This window comes from Pristiophorus japonicus, chromosome 6 (assembly GCF_044704955.1).
Source record: "Pristiophorus japonicus isolate sPriJap1 chromosome 6, sPriJap1.hap1, whole genome shotgun sequence".
NCBI lineage: Eukaryota > Metazoa > Chordata > Chondrichthyes > Pristiophoridae > Pristiophorus > Pristiophorus japonicus.
The window spans coordinates 201,161,460-201,181,236 of NC_091982.1; the positions used below are offsets into that span (position 1 = coordinate 201,161,460).

The 19,777-nt window shown below is 41.4% G+C and overlaps 1 protein-coding gene across 1 annotated transcript in view; it reads right to left on the minus strand.

Annotated features, from left to right (window-relative positions):
* Positions 1–19,777, minus strand: part of serpini1 (serpin peptidase inhibitor, clade I (neuroserpin), member 1) — a 41,572-nt gene that overhangs the window by 11,582 nt on the left and 10,213 nt on the right. Inside the window, exons 2-6 of the mRNA XM_070882324.1 lie at positions 17,243–17,514; positions 15,334–15,564; positions 13,975–14,169; positions 10,338–10,542; positions 8,295–8,392 (exon numbers count right to left, since the gene is read on the minus strand). Of these exons, the coding sequence (XP_070738425.1) occupies positions 8,295–8,392; positions 10,338–10,542; positions 13,975–14,169; positions 15,334–15,564; positions 17,243–17,495 (982 nt within the window). The 5' untranslated portion in view covers positions 17,496–17,514. The remainder of the gene's footprint in view (positions 1–8,294; positions 8,393–10,337; positions 10,543–13,974; positions 14,170–15,333; positions 15,565–17,242; positions 17,515–19,777) is intronic.

The following is a 19,777-nucleotide window of genomic DNA, read 5'->3' on the forward strand; positions in this document are numbered from 1 at the left end:
TTCTTCAACAAGCTCCCCGCTGGAGTGGAACTAAACTACAGAATCAGTGGGAAGCTGTTTAACCTACGCCGCCTCCAGCCAGGTCCAAGCTCACCCCAACCTCGGTCGTTGAGCTGCAGTAGGACGATGCCTGCATCTGTGCACATTCAGAGGCTGAATTCCAGGATATAGTCAATGTCTTCACTGAGGCATATGAAAGCGTGGGCCTTACGCTTAACATCCGTAAGACAAAAGGTCCTTCACCAGCCTGTCATCGCCGCACAGCACTGCCCTCCAATCATCAAGATCCACGGCGCGGCCCTGGACAACATGGACCATTTCCCATTTCTCGGGAGCCTCTTATCAACAAGGCAGACATTGATGTGGAGATTCAGCATCGCCTCCTTTGCACCAGTGCAGCCTTCGGCCGCCTGAGGAAAAAAAGTGTGTTTGAAGACCAGGCCCTCAAATCTACCACCAAACTCATGGTCTACAGAGCTGTAGTAATACCCACCCTCCTGAATGGGTCTGAGGCATGGACGATGTACAGAAGGCACCATAAGTCGCTGGAGATATATCACCAACGATGTCTCCACAAGATCCTGCAAATCTCCTGGGAGGAGAGGTACACAAACATCAGTGTCCTCGACCAGGCTAACATCCCCAAGTATTGAAGCACTGACCACACTCGATCAGCTTCACTGGGCAGGCCACATAGTATGCACACCAGATACGAGACTCCCTAAGCCAATGCTTTATGTGGAGCTCCTTCATGGTAAACGAGCCAAAGGAGGACAGCGAAAACGTTAAGGATACCCTCAAAGCCTCCCTGGTAAAATACGACATCACCACTGACACCCGAGACACCCTGGTCGCAGATCGCCAGAGGTGGAGAAAGTCCGGGAGGGCGTTGAGCCTCGACGCAAGGAGCATGAAGAGGCCAGGTGCAGGCAGCGGGAGGAACGTGCGGCAAACCAGCCCGACCAACCCCTTCCCCCAACAAATGTAACCACTTGTAACAGGGTATGTGGCTCTCGTATCGGACTGTTTAACCATCAAAGAACTCACTTTGGGAGTGGAAGCAAGTCTTCCTCAATTCCGAGGGACTGCCGATGATGATGGTGATGACGGTTTTTGTTTGCCGTGAACCACAAAATCTGGCCCATTGCAATTAGAAATCAGGAAAGGGCTGATTTACTAAATAGCTACTCTTCACAGTAGAGGGTTTGAATTAAGTACCAGAGACAAAAAGGAAAACTAAAAATAAATCAAGCAGGAACTAACTAGGTTCAATACAAGTAAAATACAAATGGTGATGGAGCAACTAATGAGATTTTAGACAAATCTCTAGGACGCAATTGTTTCCACCCCAGGGTATTAAAAGTAGTAGGTGAGGAAATTATTGATGTGTTCGTCATGATCTTCCAAAACTCTCGATTCAGGAATTGTCCCCTTGGATTGGAAAACTGCCAATGTCACTCCATTATTTAAGAAAGGTAGGAAAGATAAACTAGGAAATTATAGGCCTGTTACTCGATCAGTTGTGCGGATCTGTTACAAGTTACAAGAATCTGTTATTAGTGACAGAGTGACTGAGCATTTGGACGAACATTAACAGATCAGAGAGAACCAGCATGGATTTGTAAAGGGTAAGTCAAGTCTAATATTTTGAAGATATAACTAATGTGTTAGATAAGAATGTCTATGGATGTTATTTTTATGGACTTCCCAAGGGCATTCAGTAAGGTTCCACAAATGAGCACGTGTGGAATTGGAAGCAATCTATTGGCTTGGATAGAAAATTGGTTAGGAGGTAGGAGAGAGAGAGAAGGGATCATATGTATACGCAATCGAATTGGCAGAATGTGACTAGTGGTGACCCAAGGGATCTGTACTAGGGCTGACGCTTTTCACTATATTTATAAATGACTTGGATGAAGGAATAGAAAGACAGATATTTAAGCTTGCTGCCAACACCAAGTGTCACAGTAAATAGGGTAAATGGGAGCAGAAAGTTGTAAAGGTACATCGATAGATTAGGGGAGCGTGCAAAACTTGCAGATGGATGTGGGGAAATTTTATAAAGTTCTATGCAGAAGGATTTAAACCACCACATTTTGTGCCCATACAAGGTAAATATGTGGTACTTCAGACAATGGAGTGTCACATTTTAATAAAGACCATCCACTTTAGACCTAAGAAAGTTAGATCAGAGTATTTTCGAACTGGCGAGAAGTTAGGAATTGTGGATGAGCAGAGAGATTTAGGGGTCCAAATACAGAAATCATAAAGCTAGTATACAGGTACAAAAAAATTAAAAGGACTAAAAGAATGTTGGCCTTTATCTCAAGAAGGCTGGAATACAAAGGGGTGAAAGTTATGTTACAGCTTGTAGAGACCCAATCTAGAGTACTGCATTCAGTTTTGGGTACCTCACCTCAGGAAGGATATATTGGCCTTGGAGGGGCTGCAGCGCAGATTCATCAGAATGATACCTGTAGTGTATGGAGAAAGAGTCAGACTGAACACTGAGCTCAAAGTAAAGTGTGACCTTAGTCTTTTTTTGCAGGTCTCCAGAGTGCCTCTCCAACCTGTGAAGCACTCTTAAATACCTGTACTCCCAAGGGATTATGGGATCCCTTGGGACTCCAGGGAATGAGCCCTCTGGTGGCTGTACAGAGTATATACAAGTCCAGATACATAACAATATTCCCCCCTAAAGACAACAGTGTAACTATTTACAATGAGTCGATTTGGGGCCCTTCTTGATCATCTCCGTGTGAAGGCTGGTGTTATTGAGTCATTTGTTGGGCCCTCGCTGGGCTGCCTGGTGTGTTGGGCCCTGCTGGGCTGCTGTGGATGATGAGTTCTGCTTCGTGGTCAACCGTGGTGTCGGTTGCCACTGGTGTGTGTGTGTTGAGGGATTAAAAAAAGGTAGGGTCCAAGGTGGGTTGCTCAGGGTAGTCTGTGAATCGCAGTTTGATTTGGTCCAAGTGTTTACTTTGAATGAGTCCATTTGGAAGTTTGACCCGAAACACCCTGCTCCCCTCTTTGGCCATGACAGTGCCGGGAAGCCACTTGGGACCTTGCCCATAATTTACAAGATCATTGACTTCAATCACACATGACACATTTGCGCCATCATGGTATGCACTTTGTTGAAACCGCCTGCTCTCTACCTGTTCATGTCGATCAGGGTGAACGAACGAGAGCCTTGTCTTAAGTGCTCTTTTCATGAGCAGTTCAGCAGGTGGGATCTCAGTGAGTGAGTGTGGTCTCATGCGGTAGCTAAGCAGGACTCGGGATAGGCGCGTTTGCAGTGAGCCTTCAGTTACCCTCTTCAAGCCTTGCTTGATGGTTTGCACTGCTCTCTCTGCCTGACCATTGGACGCTGGTTTAAAGGGGCAGATGTGACATGTTTGATCCCGATACGGGTCATAAATTCTTTGAACTCAGCACTGGTAAAACATGGCCCGATGTCGCTCACCAGGTCATCGGGTAAGCCATGTGTGGCAAACATTGCTCGCAGGCTTTCAATGGTGGCAGCGGACATGCTAGCCGACATTATCTCACATTCAATCACTTGGAGTACGCGTCTACAACCACAAGGAACATTTTACCCAAGAACGGGCCTGCATAGTCGACGTGTCCCCTAGACCACGGTTTGGAGGGCCAAGACCATAAACTTAGCGGCACCTCCCTGGGTACATTACTTAACTGCGAGCATGTATTACATCTGTGAACGCAGGACTCTAAGTCCGCATCGATACCGGGCCACCAAACGTGGGATCTGGCTATCACTTTCATCATTACGATGCCTGGGTGGGTACTGTGGAGGTCATTGATGAAGGTGTCTCTGCCCTTCTTGGGGACCGCTACTCGATTGCCCTACAGAAGGCAGTCTGCCTGGATGGACATTTCATCGTTGCACCGTTGGAATGGGTTTCTCACTTCCTGCATTTCCACTGGGACGCTGGACCAGCTCCCGTGAAGCACACAGCTTTTGACTAGAGATAATAAGGGGACCAGGCTTGTCCAGGTTTTGATCTGCCTGGCAGTGACGGGTGATTGCTCACTCTCAAATGCTTCCATAACCATGGTTAGATCTGCGGGCTGCGCCATTTCAACCCCCGTGGTGGGCAATGGCAGCCTATGGAGAGCATCGGCGCAGTTTTCTCTGCCTGGTCTATGGTGGATGGCGTAGTTGTAGGCGGACCACGTAAGCGCCCATCTCTGGATGCGGGCCGATGCGTTGGTATTTATCCCTTTGCTCTCTGAAAACAGGGATAGAAGTGGCTTATGGTCAGTTTCCAATTCAAATTTTAGCCCAAACAGGTATTGATGCATTTTCTTTACCCCATAGACACATGCTAATGCTTCTTTTTCAATCATGCTGTAGGCTCTCGCGGCCTTAGACAGACTCCTGGATGCATAAGCAACCGGTTGCAGTTTCCCGAATTCATTGGCTTGTTGCAATACACACCTGACGCCATGTGACGACACATCACATGCTAGTACCAAACGCTTACATGGATCATACAACAGAAGCAATTTGTTTGAGCATAACAATTTTCTCGCTTTTACAAAAGGCATTTTTCTTGGCTTTTGCCCCAAACCCATTCGCTCCCTTTTCGTAGTAAGACATGTTCTAGCAGGGTGCTGAGACCGGGTAAGAAGGTCAAGAGTCCCAGGAATGACCGCAGCTCCGTCACGTTCTGTGGCCTCGGTGCGTTCTCGATTGCCTCAGTCTTTGCGTTGGTGGGCCTGATGCCGTAATTCTCCTTCCCAAGAACTTCACTTCAGGCGCCAGGAAAACGCACTGAGCGTTTTAACCTGAGCCCCACGCGATTGAGTCGACTAAGAACCTCCTCCAGTTTCTGCAGATGCTCGACTGTGTTCCGACCAGTGACCAAGATGTCGTCCTGGAAGACCACGGTGTGCGGGACCGACTTCAGCAAACTTTCCATGTTTCTCTGGAATATCGCCGCCACTGATCGGATTCCAAATGGGCATCTGTTATAAACAAAAAGACCTTTGTGCATGTTGATGCAGGTGAGGGCCTTCGATGATTCCTCAAATTCCTGCGTCATGTAGGCTGAGGTCAGATCCAGCTTCGTGAACGTCTTCCCTCTCGCCAGCGTTGCAAAGAGGTCGTCGGCTTTTGGAAGTGGGTATTGGTCCTGCAGGAAGAAACGATTGATAGTTACTTTGTAATCGCCACAGATTCTGACGGTGCCATCTCCCTTGAGGACTGGAACAATAGGACTGGCCCACTCGTTGAACTCGATCGGTGAGATGATGCCCTCTCTTTGTAGCCAGTCGAACTCGATTTCTACCCTTTCTCTCATCACGTACGATACTGCTCTCGCCTTGTGATGGATGGGTCGCGCCCCCAGAATTAGGTGGATCTGCACTTTTGCTCCTTGGAATTTCCCGATGCCTGGTTCGAACAGCGAAGGAAATTTGTTTAAGACCTGTGCACGCGAAGTGTCGTCCGTGGGCGATAGTGCTCGGATGTCGTCCCAGTTCCATCGTATCTTTCCCAGCCAGCTCTGCTGAGCAGCGTGGGATCATCACCCGGTACCACCCAGAGTCGTAGCTTGTGCACCGCTCCATCATAGGAGACCTTGACGGTAGCATTGCCAATGACAGGGAATCAGTTCTTTCGTATAAGTTCTTAGTTTCGTGCGAAGTGGAGTTAAGAGTGGCCTTGAGGCCTTGTTGCATCACAACCTTTTGAAAGTCTTTTTGTCCATGATGGACTGGCTCACGCCTGTGTCCAGCTCCATTGACACCGGGAGTCCATTTAGTTCAACCTTCAGCATTATCGGGGGACAATTTGTGGTGAATGTGTGCACCCCATGTACCTCTGCCTCCTTTATCAGAGGTTCCGTTTCGTCATGATCCTCCGTGGATCTGTCCTCCTCTGCAACGTGGTGGTTTGCAGGTTTATAAGGCCTAGCAGCTCGCCTGCACGCTCGTTGAAGGTGTCCCATTGTTCCACAGCCCTTGCAAATGTATCCTTTGAATCAGCATGAATGGAAACGATGGTCACCCCCGCAGTGCCAACAAGGTGTTAATGGCCTTGCATTCATCACCCTTGATGGTGGACTCAGACATCTGCGGACGTGTAGCTGCAGGTGTGTGTGACTTGCCCTGTCCGTTACGATTCGAAAACATCACTTTGTTCACAGGACTTGTAGCAGCATGTGTGCGCTGAGAGATTTGCTTAGTATTGTCACTGGTGGCAATGAACATCTGGGTTATAGCTACAGCCTTACTCAAGGTTGGGGTCTCTACAGTCAAAAGTTTGCAAAGTATGGTTTCGTGGCCAATGCCAAGTATGAAAAAGTCTCTGAGCATGTTCTCCAAATGTCTTTCAAATTTGCAATGTCCTGCAAGTTGTCTTAGCTCGGCGACATAACTCACCACTTCCTGGCATTCAGATCTTTTGTAGGTGTAGAACCGGTACCTCGCCATCAGATCACTTTCCTTCAGGTTCAAATGCTCTCGGACCAGTGTGCACAAATCATCGTACAATTTCTCCGTGGGTTTTGCTGGAGTGAGCAGATTCTTCATGAGGCCACATGTTGGTGCCCCACAGGCAGTGAGGAGGATCGCTCTACGTTTGGCAGCGCTCTTTCCCATCTAGCTTGCTGGCCACGAAGTATTGGTCGAGTCGCTCCACAAAAGTTTCCCAATCATCTCCCTCCTAGAATTTCTCCAGGATGCCCACTGTTCTCTGCATCTTTGGGTTCGTTATCTGTATCTTGTCGCCAGTTGTAGTGTATGGAAAAATAGTCATACTGAACACTTAGCTCAAAGTAATGTGTGACTGTAGTCTTTTATTGCAGGTCTTCAGAGTGCCTCTCCAACCTGTGGATCACTCTTAAATACCTGTACTCCCAAGGGATTATGAGATCCCTTGGGACTCCAGGGAATGAGCCCTCTGGTGGCTGTACAGAGTATATACAAGTCCAGATACATAACAATACCAGAGCTAAAAGAGTTAAATTATAGAGCTAAAAGAGTTAAATTATGAGGACAGGTTGCATAGACAAAGCTTGTATTCCCTTGAGTACAGAAGAATTGCATTTGTATAGCGCTTTTCACTGCCACAGGATGTCTCAAAGCGCTTTACAGCCAATTAAGTACTTTTGGAGTGTAGTCACTGTTGTAATGTAGTAAAGGAGATTAAAGGGTAATATAATTGAGGTGTTTAAGAGTAGTTTGTAACGTAGATAGAGAAAATTGATTTCCTCTGATGGGGGAATCCAGAACAAGGGAGCATAACCTTCAAATTAGAACTAGGCCATTCAGGGGCGATATTAGGAAGCACTTCTTCACACAAAGGATAATGGAAATTTGGAACTCTTCTACCCTGCCCCTCCTCCAGGTGCTGAGAGTGGCTTATAAATCCCATATTGGGAAATGCTAATAAAGTGTGGAGTGAACAGATCGCCATGCAAATTTAAATGTTGTAGTATTTTACTCCAATTTATATCATCACATTACAGGTATAAATAATTTACAGTATAATTATACACAATGGATAATGGATGCAATGCTCAGGTTATTTTACAAATGGAGAAGGTCCTGTGACTTACGAGTAAGGCTGGTGATTTGTCATACGAAATGTACCCAGAGATCATGGGGTAATTGCAGATAAAACTGTACTGAAGATACAAAAAAATGGCTGACTGCTGTTGAAATGCACAACTGCATCAGCAGCAAGCTGGCATAATGATTCATTTGTTTCTTTAAAATATGCTACCAATTTGGTTGTTCAGCTGCACTTTTAATATACTACAAGCTTGAGCACACTATCCTATGTAGGATCAGTTGAGTCCACTGCAATACTGTATCCTAAGGTTTAAGTTTGAACTATCTTTACAAGGCCTGTTTTAATCAAGCATACATGTTGATAAATTTTTTTAAAATTTCATTAAAAAACATTAAAATGTCATACTACTTCATTAGATTACAAAAATCACAGGATGTCATGTTGTAACAAATCAGGAGTGAAAAAGATGTTACGGAAAGTATTCCTCATAACTTTCCTTGGTTGTAGTTAGCTTTCCCTTGCACTAGGTAGTGCTGGTATGTCTAACAACAATAAGTCTTGTACAGATCTAAACAATGTACTCATTGCTCCAGTACTGTCAACTACTTGCTCATCCTAATAACCATCGATGAACAAAAGGGCTACTAGCATATCACTTTAAAATATTTGCTACCGCAGCTTGTTTTAAACTAAATTTTTAACACCAGCTGATTTATAAGACAGACCTTAAATGATGCGACACTTTACTTACCAGTCATCCCCGAGAGGTCAGCATCAACACCAAACATTTCAGAGATCCCCAGGCCAGCCAGAGCTTCCTTCAAATCAATATTCTGCATCACTTTGAATCTAGCAACATAATTTTACATAGATGTGAAAGACTGAAACAAGAGTGAAAATAATAAGATTGGAGTTACATGTAAGGATTTATTTTTCCTGTATGTGAAATTTAAATGATACATCAATGTTTTTACAGTGGAAAGATTTATTTTGTAGAGCTAAAAGGATTACTAATGTCTCTTTTATATAGCAAAATCATTTGTCAGTGCCAGCAATGCTTATACTGCAATTTCAAATCAATAACCATATATCTTGTGCACACGGATTTAGTACAAGCTGCATTCTCAACTTCGTTGTTCTGCTTGGGAAACCTTCATAGATGTTCGCAAGGTCCATACTGGCCTGTGATGATGAAAACACAGCCAGAGTGAAGATAGCAGGTCTGATGCACTATTGGTGGCACTTTGCTGTCAGAGGCATCCTGGGTAACTTCTACAGGGAAGGATTTGGGTGCCTCAATTGCCACATTTGCAAGAACAACAAGTGAATTTGAAAAAGAAGCAATGGCTGAGTTTTGAAATCAGTTCAAGATCTCCAATTCCAGCATGGAACTATTGTGACTGCCATTATTGAATAGCTCTGAATACATGTTACATTATTTTGAAATGGAGCTTGTACTTCTTTTAGAGCTTGGTGCTTGTTTGTTGTTTCTAATGAAAATGTTTTAGAAAACTTTGCCATTGTATCATGTACATACTAAAATATGCACTTTAAATATCAATGTTGGAAAGGGGAGATTGATTTGTGCATCACAGCTAAAGCTAGAAGAGGGAATTGTACCAGCAATGCAGTTAAGAACTTAGGATGTAGTTTTGACCTTTTCTCATTCAGATTTTTCTTGCAATGCAGATACTCTGCAGTAAAAAAAAATTGAAGCATGCACTAAAATCCAATTGGAGACAAACAATTGGCATTTATCCTTGATTTAGTGAAAAATTTGCAATTGATAAAGAGACCAAATGGTACAATGTAACCAGGTTGCCTGGCCTTTCCCAAATTACACAGCACTATCTTTGGAAAATCCTCCATATTTCATGTATTTTGCTTTTACTGATAGATCTTGTCAGTGATATACATTGGACATTGTGATACTGAAAATATAACACTCCTTGCTCCATTTGTGCAAAGTGAATTGAGAAACTGTAAAAACGTTATCTCCTACATTAAGTTTGATAAAAAAATGTGAATGGTAGTGTGCAGTGTATGGAGTGCTGACATAGGTTTTTTAAATATATTTTACATATACATCCTATAAAATCTACTGAGAATTAAATCCAGAGTATTATTTCAATGAGGAGGTCACCACATGCTGACCGAATGGATTGCAACAGTCAATGCCAACCACAACTACTGCAGGGAGGCCTTCCACAGCCACACAAGGCAATGCACTATGTCATGTTTAAATATTGAAAGTCTCACATTGCGGTCAGCAGAATTTAAAGAAACAATGGCCAGATAAGAGTATTACAAAAACAATTACATATGCTAAACCACTTTCCTGGTTTATGATGGCACCTGAACCCCTTGGTCAGAATATTTCCTTATAAATCATCCTCTTTCATCTATAATGCTTTCTGAAATTACTTCTGTAAATATTCAAACTAACTGATTTGCAGTGGTGACATATGCAAATCATTTTTGAAAATCAGTTTTATTTAAACAGTTGATTTTTGGTAAGCTAAACAATGTAAATATCAATTTCAGGTTTTGAGACACTACAAGCATAGTAAACAATTGGTCAGAGGGTCATTATTAAAGTGAAATGCATAATATATTATATACACAATGCAATACAATGTGAATGGATATTTCACACTATTAAATGTTGCTATCTATAAATCACTACATTTCCCTCCAAAATGTACATTTTACTTTATGATTCAAAATTACTGGCCAAACTTATTACAGACATGCAGATTATTAGACACTCCCCAAAGAAATAAATGTCTCTCACCTTGGCAGATACACTTCAACCTTCTGCTTCTTTACAGAGCTTGCCCATTCATTAATTAGTTGGGTTTTAATAAGTGGCTCCAAGGTAGCCAGTTGTACTTCCTGTCTTGGGAGAACTACCATCATGCTCATCTTGTCACCATCATAAGGCATTTCTAAAACCTGGTACACTCCTCCTGCCTCGTTTGAGCCATCACTGAACTCACCTAAAAAAAAATAAAGTTGCATCTATAAAGAAAGAAATAACACTCAACCTCAAGGCATCCCAAAGTACTTTACAGCCAATGAAGTACTTTTTGAAGTGCAGCCACTGTTGTAAGGTGGGATACATAGCAGCTTATTTGCACACAGCCTGTTTGCACACAGCAAGCTCCCACAAACAGCAAAGAGATAAGGACTAGTTTATCGTTTTTAGTAGTCTTGGTTGAGGGATAAATATTGGCCAGGACACTGCTCTTCTTCAAAATAGTGACATAGGATCTTATGTTCATCTCAGAAGGCAGACAGAACCTCAATTTAATGTCTCACCCGAAAGATGGCACCCCCGACAATGCAGCTCTCCCTCAACACTACACTGGAGTATCAGTCTAGATTTTGTGCTCAAGTCTCTGGAGTGGAGCATGAACTCACAACCTTCTGACTCAGAAGAGAGAGTGCTACTGAGTCACAGCTGACACTATGCATCACAGTAAAATTATAAACCATAAATTTTGAAGAGATTAAGAGAAACTACTTGGTTTCAGCATTTTCACATTTTCTCCTTTGCCCATTTCTAAGTGCTATGGTTAAAATATCTCTGCTGTGGTGTAGTCAATAACAGGGTAACTCAACAAACCAGTACAAGGGAGCTCATTTAAGAATTTCTGAGATTAAATCCCACCAAAAACAAAACAAAAAAAAACTTTAGGCAGTGTAGTGTGAAATATTATGGCTAGGAACCGTTCGATAAAATAATAAAATAGCACTGAAGTTTTGCATTCCACTCCACATAATAACATCCACGATCAAAAAAGATTCTCTGCCCTCTTTCCCATACTAAAAACAACCAGTCGAATCATACATTTAGGGAGATCTTGTCTCATACTTGAACCCATTTCTTTTTGTCCTACTGTTCAAGGTTATATTGCATTAAATACAGTATATTTATAAAATATAAGTGGTTCAAAATAGGGAGACTTTTGTATTTGATTTTATACAGCTCTAGAATGGCTGGTTCAAATGAAAGCTGTCTTTCTTTATCAAAATACAAAATGAAGCGGAGAGTTGGATTATCGTGATGACCCACGCCCTGGGAAACCATTCCTGAAAGCCCACACAATTCAAGACTATTTTTGCTTATACTATTTATTTGTTGGTTTGTCCTGCTGGAATGTTGTTTGTTTGGAGTTTTGAAAAGAGCTGCCCTCAGCATTGTTGCCTCATTGGTAGGTGATAATCCTAAAATAACAAAATTGCATCCACAGCTGGAGATATATATAAATTAAGAGGAACATGGATTTAAACTTTACATGTGGTCCCTGAGACGCCATGACATACACCACTGAAGCCCACAGAAACAAAAGCTTGCAGTAGTTCATAGCATTGTGTCTTTCATCATAGATACTTGACAGCTGTGACTTCAGAGTCTTTGGGACCAAATACTGTGGAATTCTTCCAAAGTTTTAGTTCTGGCAGGAAATTCAAACTCTGTGGATGAAAAGACAGTCTCATCTTCCACATACAAAATTTAACTTGTAAGGTCTACCGAGTGCCAAACCCGAATACCTCATCCAGAAACCTCGTCATTTATCGGACTGTGTAATAAATGCATTGTAAAAAGAATACATTATCTCTTTATAAACACATTTAAATTTGTTTTAAATAGTGTAGCATTTATTCAGTATCTTGTTCTATTATTTAACTTCTGTATATTAATAAATGTGTAGATAAATCTGACTAAGTTAATTTAGCTTTGACACAGTGTTCTCAGTTTGGTATTTTCTGTATTTTGGGAGAAGAATGTGGGGAACATCTCACGTTATGTCCACTGTACTAAACAGCACAATGGGCTATTAATTAATCCTGGGATTGCTATTCTGGAGGGGAGAGAGAGAGAGAGAGAGAGAGACAGTCAGACGAGAACGAGAAAGAGCAAGCGAGGGAAAGAGAAGGGACAGAGAAATATAGAAGGAGCGACAGAGATATTTCTATAGAGAGCGCGCGCGAGGGAGGAGGCGCAATGTTGGTGGGAGGGAGAAAGAGAGAGGAGAGATTATTTTTGGGGGAAGGTTTATAGGCTGCTGTATTATCTTTTCATATCCGACATTTTCAAATATGGCTGCTAATCTTTGCCATGTCCTAAACTAGGCAGAGAGAGAGAGAAACATACACACAGAGGGAGAGGAGAAACAAAGGGTGAGGAGGCAGAGATAGGAGTGTAAGAGAGCAGGAAACAGGACTTTGCAAGGGTTAGGAGGCTTGAGAAAAAGGGCTGAAAAAGATCGAATGAGGGTTTAAGAATGTAAAGGTAGATTTAAGATTAATTTGTTTTGTTTGAAGTAGAAATGCATTCCAATAGTTAATTCAACAGGTTAAGCATCTAAACAGAGAAAATACAATATAACAACCAATACCAAGTTAAGTGGTGAACTAAAATTTAGGTGGAAAACAACTAAAGTGATGACTACTCACCACATACATGGTTATTGAAACCAGAGCATCAGAGGATGGCAGCTGATCTGCTACTCAAGGAAATTGTACGATTTTACGCTCGGGTCACTAAGAGACAGCCTCAATATTGGAAGCTACCGCATATAAACCAGTACCATATGACTTTCCAAAATCAGTGCATGAAGCTTGGATAGTAAATGCAATGATCATTAATCAAAACCCATTTAAAGCTAAGATACTGCAATGCTCATGATTAGGTTTAGTGTTGTACTCAGGATGATTTATATTCTGTTAAAAGATGTTAAGCATTAGTTTACTTCTATTATAATCATTACTACTGAACTCTGATGGTACTAATCATATTATCGCAAACCAAGTTACCAGTGTTAGTAAATGCATCTCTATGTCTTTGATGTCTCTGGAAAGTAAGAGTGTACTGCTGCTCAGGTTTATACTGTGGTCCTACTGTGGATTGAGTTATGCAGGACAGTTTGAAGTGAACTAATTTAAGCATTATGTATGAAACCCAGGCATAAATAAATGCTAAATCCCAATTTGACTTTTCAATACTAATATAGGTACATATTACTGATTTTTGATACAATATTTCCAAGGCATTGTGGGTACGGTATAGGATTTAGCATTCATATTTCCTACAACTTGCACTTGAATTTTTTTTTAAGAATGGAAATATTTATGCATTAAAATATTTACAACAACTGCTATTAAACAAGTGTTTCACTATATTAGTACTTATCTGAATGGATGACTGCACTGGGACTTAGAAACAGTTAGCAAAAATAAAGGAGGTCCCACTGCAATCTCGTTCATTACAATGTTGCACTACATAAGGCTGTATCGCTATATAAGGCTAAGGAAACAAAGGAATACTGTTCTCTATCAAATTTGAACCTCTGTTCCAAATGCCAGATCAGATGAATAGAAAGGTCAATTTTAATTAACTGCAAAAAAGCTAAACATTTGCAAACCATAGTAGAAGTCTCCTTGTTGGTACATCATAGGTATCTGTATTTCACTTTCATCATCTTTGGTAAAAGGGAATGTGCGCGTATTCTCTGCTCTGAATTGAGACTTCCAGTTTCCTTTAAAGTATATTGCATTAACGAGGACTAGACGGGTTAAGGCATTGAAGTCCTTTGGCGACGAAAGGTCTTGTATCTTGTCTGCGTACAGAAAAAATGTGAGTATATCATTCCATGGAGATACAAGTCAAGCAGGGATATAAATTACAAGCCTAAACTCACTGCACACTAAGTAAAATGAATCAGAAGCCTGTTGTGAATTTAGCTACAGTTTAGTGCTCAACAGCAAATATACAGCTATTAAACAATTTAACTTTTGCCAACTTCTAAAATGTTCTTGTGGAGGGTCCACACTTGAAATGTTAACCTGTTTGCTTTGTCCACAGATGTTGACAGAAATCAGTAGTAGCTACTCTAAATAGTAGCATTCCCCAGGGATATACATATACCCTCTGTCTCTCGTATAGGGGCACAAGATCAAAATTTGCCAATAATACAAATACATAGAGCTACGAAGTGGACTATAAGCAATTTCAGGAGGACATTGGTTACCGGATTGGACAGATAGAGGTCTGCTGAACTGTGAAGCGATACATTTTGGGAAGAAAGAGGGGAATAATATATTAAATGGTAAAAATTTATAAGAGCAGAGCATCTGAGGGATTCAGATACACAAATCTTGAAATGTGGGAGGACAAGATAAAATTGCAAAAACAACAAAATACCTTTCATAATAGGGGTAGAGAGTATAAAAGCCAACAGGCAATACTAAACATGGTTTGAATATTGCTCTGAGTTTTGGAACTTTAGGAAGAATTTGTACTGAGGGGTGCAGAAGAGATTTACCAGGACCGATACCAGGGTTTAGGGGCTTTTCATTAGAAGATACAGAATTGGGCATTTTCTCATTAGAAAAGACAATTTTGAGGAGATCTAATGGAGCTGCTCAAAATTATTTGGGCTTTTAGAAGGTAAAAAGGAAAGCAACTTTTTCCACTAGTCAGTGCATCAGAGGGTCCCAATTTATGATCACCACCAAATGAAGGGTTGTTCAGATATGGAATGCCTTCCCAGAAACAGTGGTGGCAGCAGTATCCATAAATCTTTGAAAATGAAAGATGAATATTTCAAAAGAAAAAATTAAAAAGGTACGGTAAAGGCAGCAGAATGGGATGAAGTGGATAGTCTGGAAACAAGACAGGCTGAATAGACTCCTGTGCTGCATAATTCTGATTCTGTGCAATGTTACATTTCTAATGAACAGCCAACTCTATTAACAGCATTTCAATAATTGACGATACTTACTATTGGTTTGATTCTGCACCCACTCATTGATATGATCAGCCACAGAAGAAGATTGGCTGAAGTCAATACTTCCAACACTGGCACTGAAGTATTTTTTCAGCATTTGAAGGAACTTGTCATTTAGTTGAAATCCTTCCTGTACAAACAACGAGTTGGCCAGCTTCATTACATACTGCTGGCTGTCTGCTTTCATGGACCGAGAGAGGTCCCGCAGCAAGTCAAATTCCTCACCTGAACAGAACAGAATTTAGCACTTTAAAAAAAATATACCCCACAATGATGCTCTACAATGACAGAACACTGCTCATATGCAAGGTCTTCATTCTGTGAGAGAACTTCAGCCTCTACATACAAGTAGGAATTTACATCATGGGGGTGAGTGAAGGGAGAAGAGGAGGAGAAATCACCCAGGGGCAGGCTCGAAAACCTTTTCCAAAAACACGTGTTTTGTTTTTAAGCAGAGGTAGCACTGAAACCTCGAGTCTAACAACAAGAGCAATGTAGCAGAAAAAAAACAAGAGTACTAATTCCAGAGATGAGGGCGTTTACCTTATGATGATAGATTGAGTAGACTGGGTCTTTACTCATTGGAGTTCAGAAGGATGAGGGGGTGATCTTATAGAAACATTTAAAATAATGAAAGGGATAGACAAGATAGAGGCAGAAAGGTTGTTTCCACTGGTCGGGGAGACGAGAACTAAGGGGGCACAGCCTCAAAATACGAGGGAGCCAATTTAAAACCGAGTTGAGAAGGAATTTCTTCTCCCAGAGGGTCGTGAATCTGTGGAATTCTCTGCCCAAGGAAGCAGTTGAGGCTAGCTCATTGAATGTATTCAAATCACAGATAGATAGATTTTTAACCAATAAGGGAATTAAGGGTTATGGGGAGCGGGCGGTTAAGTGGAGCTTGAGTCCACGGCCAGATCAGCCATGATCTTTTTGAATGGCGGACCAGGCTCGAGGGGTTAGATGGCCTACTCCTGTTCCTAATTCTTATGTTCTTATGTTAAACCCAAAGAATTGAGGAGTAACCTACAAGCAAGATTTATAAGTGCAGCTGCCATCATTCCAAGAATAATGAAAATGAAATATGGTCTGTAATCCAATCTACCTCATTTATTCAACCTTGTACAAATGGCAACATACCAAAGTACTTTAAAAAAATAATTAGGAGCAGGAGGCCATACGGCACCTCGAGCCTGCTCCGCCATTCAATAAGATCGGCTTATCTTTGACCTTAACTCCACTTTCCCACCCGATCTCCATATCCCTTGTTTCCCCTAGAGTCCAAAAATTTATCTATCTCTGTCTTGAATACACTCAATGCTTCAGTAACAGTCCTTTGGGGTAGAGAAATCCAAAGAATCACAACCTTTTGAGTGAAGAAATTCCTCATCTCAGTCTTAAATGGTTGACCCCTTAACCAGAGACTATGACCCCGAGTTCTAGACTTCCAGCCAGGGGAAACAACCTATAGAAATTGTCAATACAATAGAAAATATCTATACAAGCAGCCCTTGTTAGGACAATGTAGCAGGCTCCTATAATAATTGCATTAGCTGTAACTAAGATTTTTACAAGTTTACAATGGATTGCCTTCTCTGGAAGGCTCAAGATCTACTGATTATCCAAGAATGCCAAAGTTCTTGGACAGTAAAGTTCTCATCAGCAGTCATCCAAATGAAGATCAAGATGCAGGTGCTACATCCTAAGGGGATACTTTCCAAAAACAGGCATTGGGTGCTTCAAAACTGCTAATTCAAGGTGAACTAATACTGATTGATGGGCATTTTTAAGCTATTAACTTAAGCAACTAGAAACATGCATGTATATTCCATATTTAATCAAGTATATATTACAGATACTCTAAACAAAAATAATTTTACGTAAAAAGGTCGACAGTATTTACCTTTATGCATATGATTGTAGCCCATAACATGTTGAATTTGCTCAAGAGTTGTACCACCAGCACCAAGCTCAACCATTCCTAAAGCATTAGCGATACTGAAGGGGGAGTAAAAAATATTCTCATCTTTCTCCATTGACCGCAAATGGTGGTAAACCTTCACAGAAAACTCAGCAGTGATGTCATCCTGGATGCCTGCTTCTACTGCTACACATTTCACAATCAACAGGATCAGGAATCCCAGCAACTGTGTCATTTTCAGCCAATTTTCAAGCCTACGGGAAGAGGAATTGTAAATTAGTACTGCAAAATACTCAGGGGAAACATTAGGACTATAATAATTTAGAAATAAATGCAATATGGCCTGTATAGTTTAAATATTAAGAATCCAATAATGTACTATTTCAAAACCATCTTCCTTACAGGAACCTCTGCAATTCTGTTCTATTCCCCTCTTCAAGAGGAGGTACTGGGGGATGGCAGAAAGAAAGCGAGAACTTGCATTTAAAATGCCTTATCACTCCAATATTCCAAAGCGCTGCACATGCAATAAGTTAGTTTGAAGTGTTGTTATAGAGATACCAAAACTGAGTGAGCAACTTTGCAGGGGCTATTTTGACAGAGTTTGATTGGATACATGCAGGCCTTCCACCTCCTGTAACCATGTTGGAAACTCATGGTCTAACTTAAAACTTTAATACCCTCTTTGTCTACCATCTTGAAAATCTCTGCAGAATGGATGAAGTATTCAATTTCACAGGGCTGTGTGTGTCCAATAGCATTACAAGTTGAATGTCCTTTATCCAGGACTCCCTTATCCGGCACCACCCCTCGTCCGGCGCCATTCCCGGCCACCAGGTGGCACATGCGCAGAATTCCGACATGAACAAATTGAAGTTCTTCCTTGCTGCCGATTCCCGCAATTGCTGGCCTGACCCCGCGATCCACCGCCCTCCCCCACTATCTCTCTGCCGCTCTCCCAGCCCTAAGCCAGTCAGCCCGCCCCGATATCCCCTTGCTCAGTACCTGTACCAGTCAATTTAATGTGACCTCCTTTCGTCCGACAAAATCCCTAATCCGGCACAGGCCAGATCCTGAGGATGCCGGATAAGAGATTCAACCTCGACTAAAGCTAATCATCTTCTTAAATGATTTCTGATCCTAGACTCAGCTGTTTTCTCTCTTCTCCTTCCCCCCTTACCCCACACAAAGATGCTAAATCTTAAAGTTAAACATCTTGCTCATCAATAATTTAATATATTACTCTGCATTAAAACAAATGATTAATTGCCTTCTACAGCTTCGTAGCATTAGGGTACAGTGTAACAATGCTGCCCATGCCTCCAAACACAGAATTCAGAATCTTTGGCCTGGTTTCCAAATCCCTCCCCAGCTTCACTTTACTTTACCATTGAAAACTCCTCCAGCTTTACCTCCCAGTCCATTCTCTGATCTCCAGACACAGTCCTGCTGTGTATCCCATTCCATCATCAGTACAAAGCTTTTAGCCATCTTGACTATTCTCTGGAATTTTCCCATAAACCTTGCGACTACTTTCCCCACCTTTAAAAGCCTCCTTAAGACCATACCTTTGGCTATCTGCCAGCTATTTCTCCTCCCTCAGTAGTAGGGTCCTGTAAAAATTTTGTTGTTTCAACACACATTAAGAAACTGAAAAAATTTGAAATCCATGTTGTATGGATTCATGAAATGTTCTTGTTCTATTTGCAGCCAACACAACTAAAAACAGATTAACTAGTCATTTATCGGATTGCTTTTTCTGAAACATTGCCTGCCACATTTGCTTACACTGCAACACTGACTACACTTCAAAAGTACTTAATTCCATGTGATGCGTTTCCTTGATTCCATCATTTATGTCTTAACTATTACTTCCATTATTCCTACAGTCAGTTTGGTGGATGAATGTGTGCGATCTCCAGTTCAAGTCACATTAGATTCAATGCTAGCAATATATCCTTGCTTTCCTGAACAAGACATAATTGCCAACTCATTTCACAAGCTAATTGCAATTACATTGGTTAGTAACACTCAGCTAGACGTCAGAAGACACAAATAGGGCAATTTAGTTCTAGGGCTAAATAAATTTTTAGCTCGTCGTCAGTAATGTGGATTAAACAATATTTACAAATAGCCCAAATTCTTCAGTCAGACTGGCTTACACAGCACTAAAACAACTATTATAGCTTCACATAAGATTTACATTCATTAGAAGTGAATTCATTAAAAGGATGTACACTATTGCTACACACTCATGCAGAAGTGTTAATATGACATTGTAACTTTATTACCAAAGGTTACTTGGGTATTAAAACAAAAGACTGTTACATAAATACAAGTCAAGTGTCAGAAGTGTGCCTGGAGGGGAAAAGTATATACCAGAAGAACCCAAAGCCCCCAGTATATGGCAAATGTAATGCGATATATATACACATTATAATTTACCTTCCGGTACAAATCTTCTACCTCAAGAAATTACAATGGGTGCTACAGGCTAGTTTTGATTTGGTAGATGAC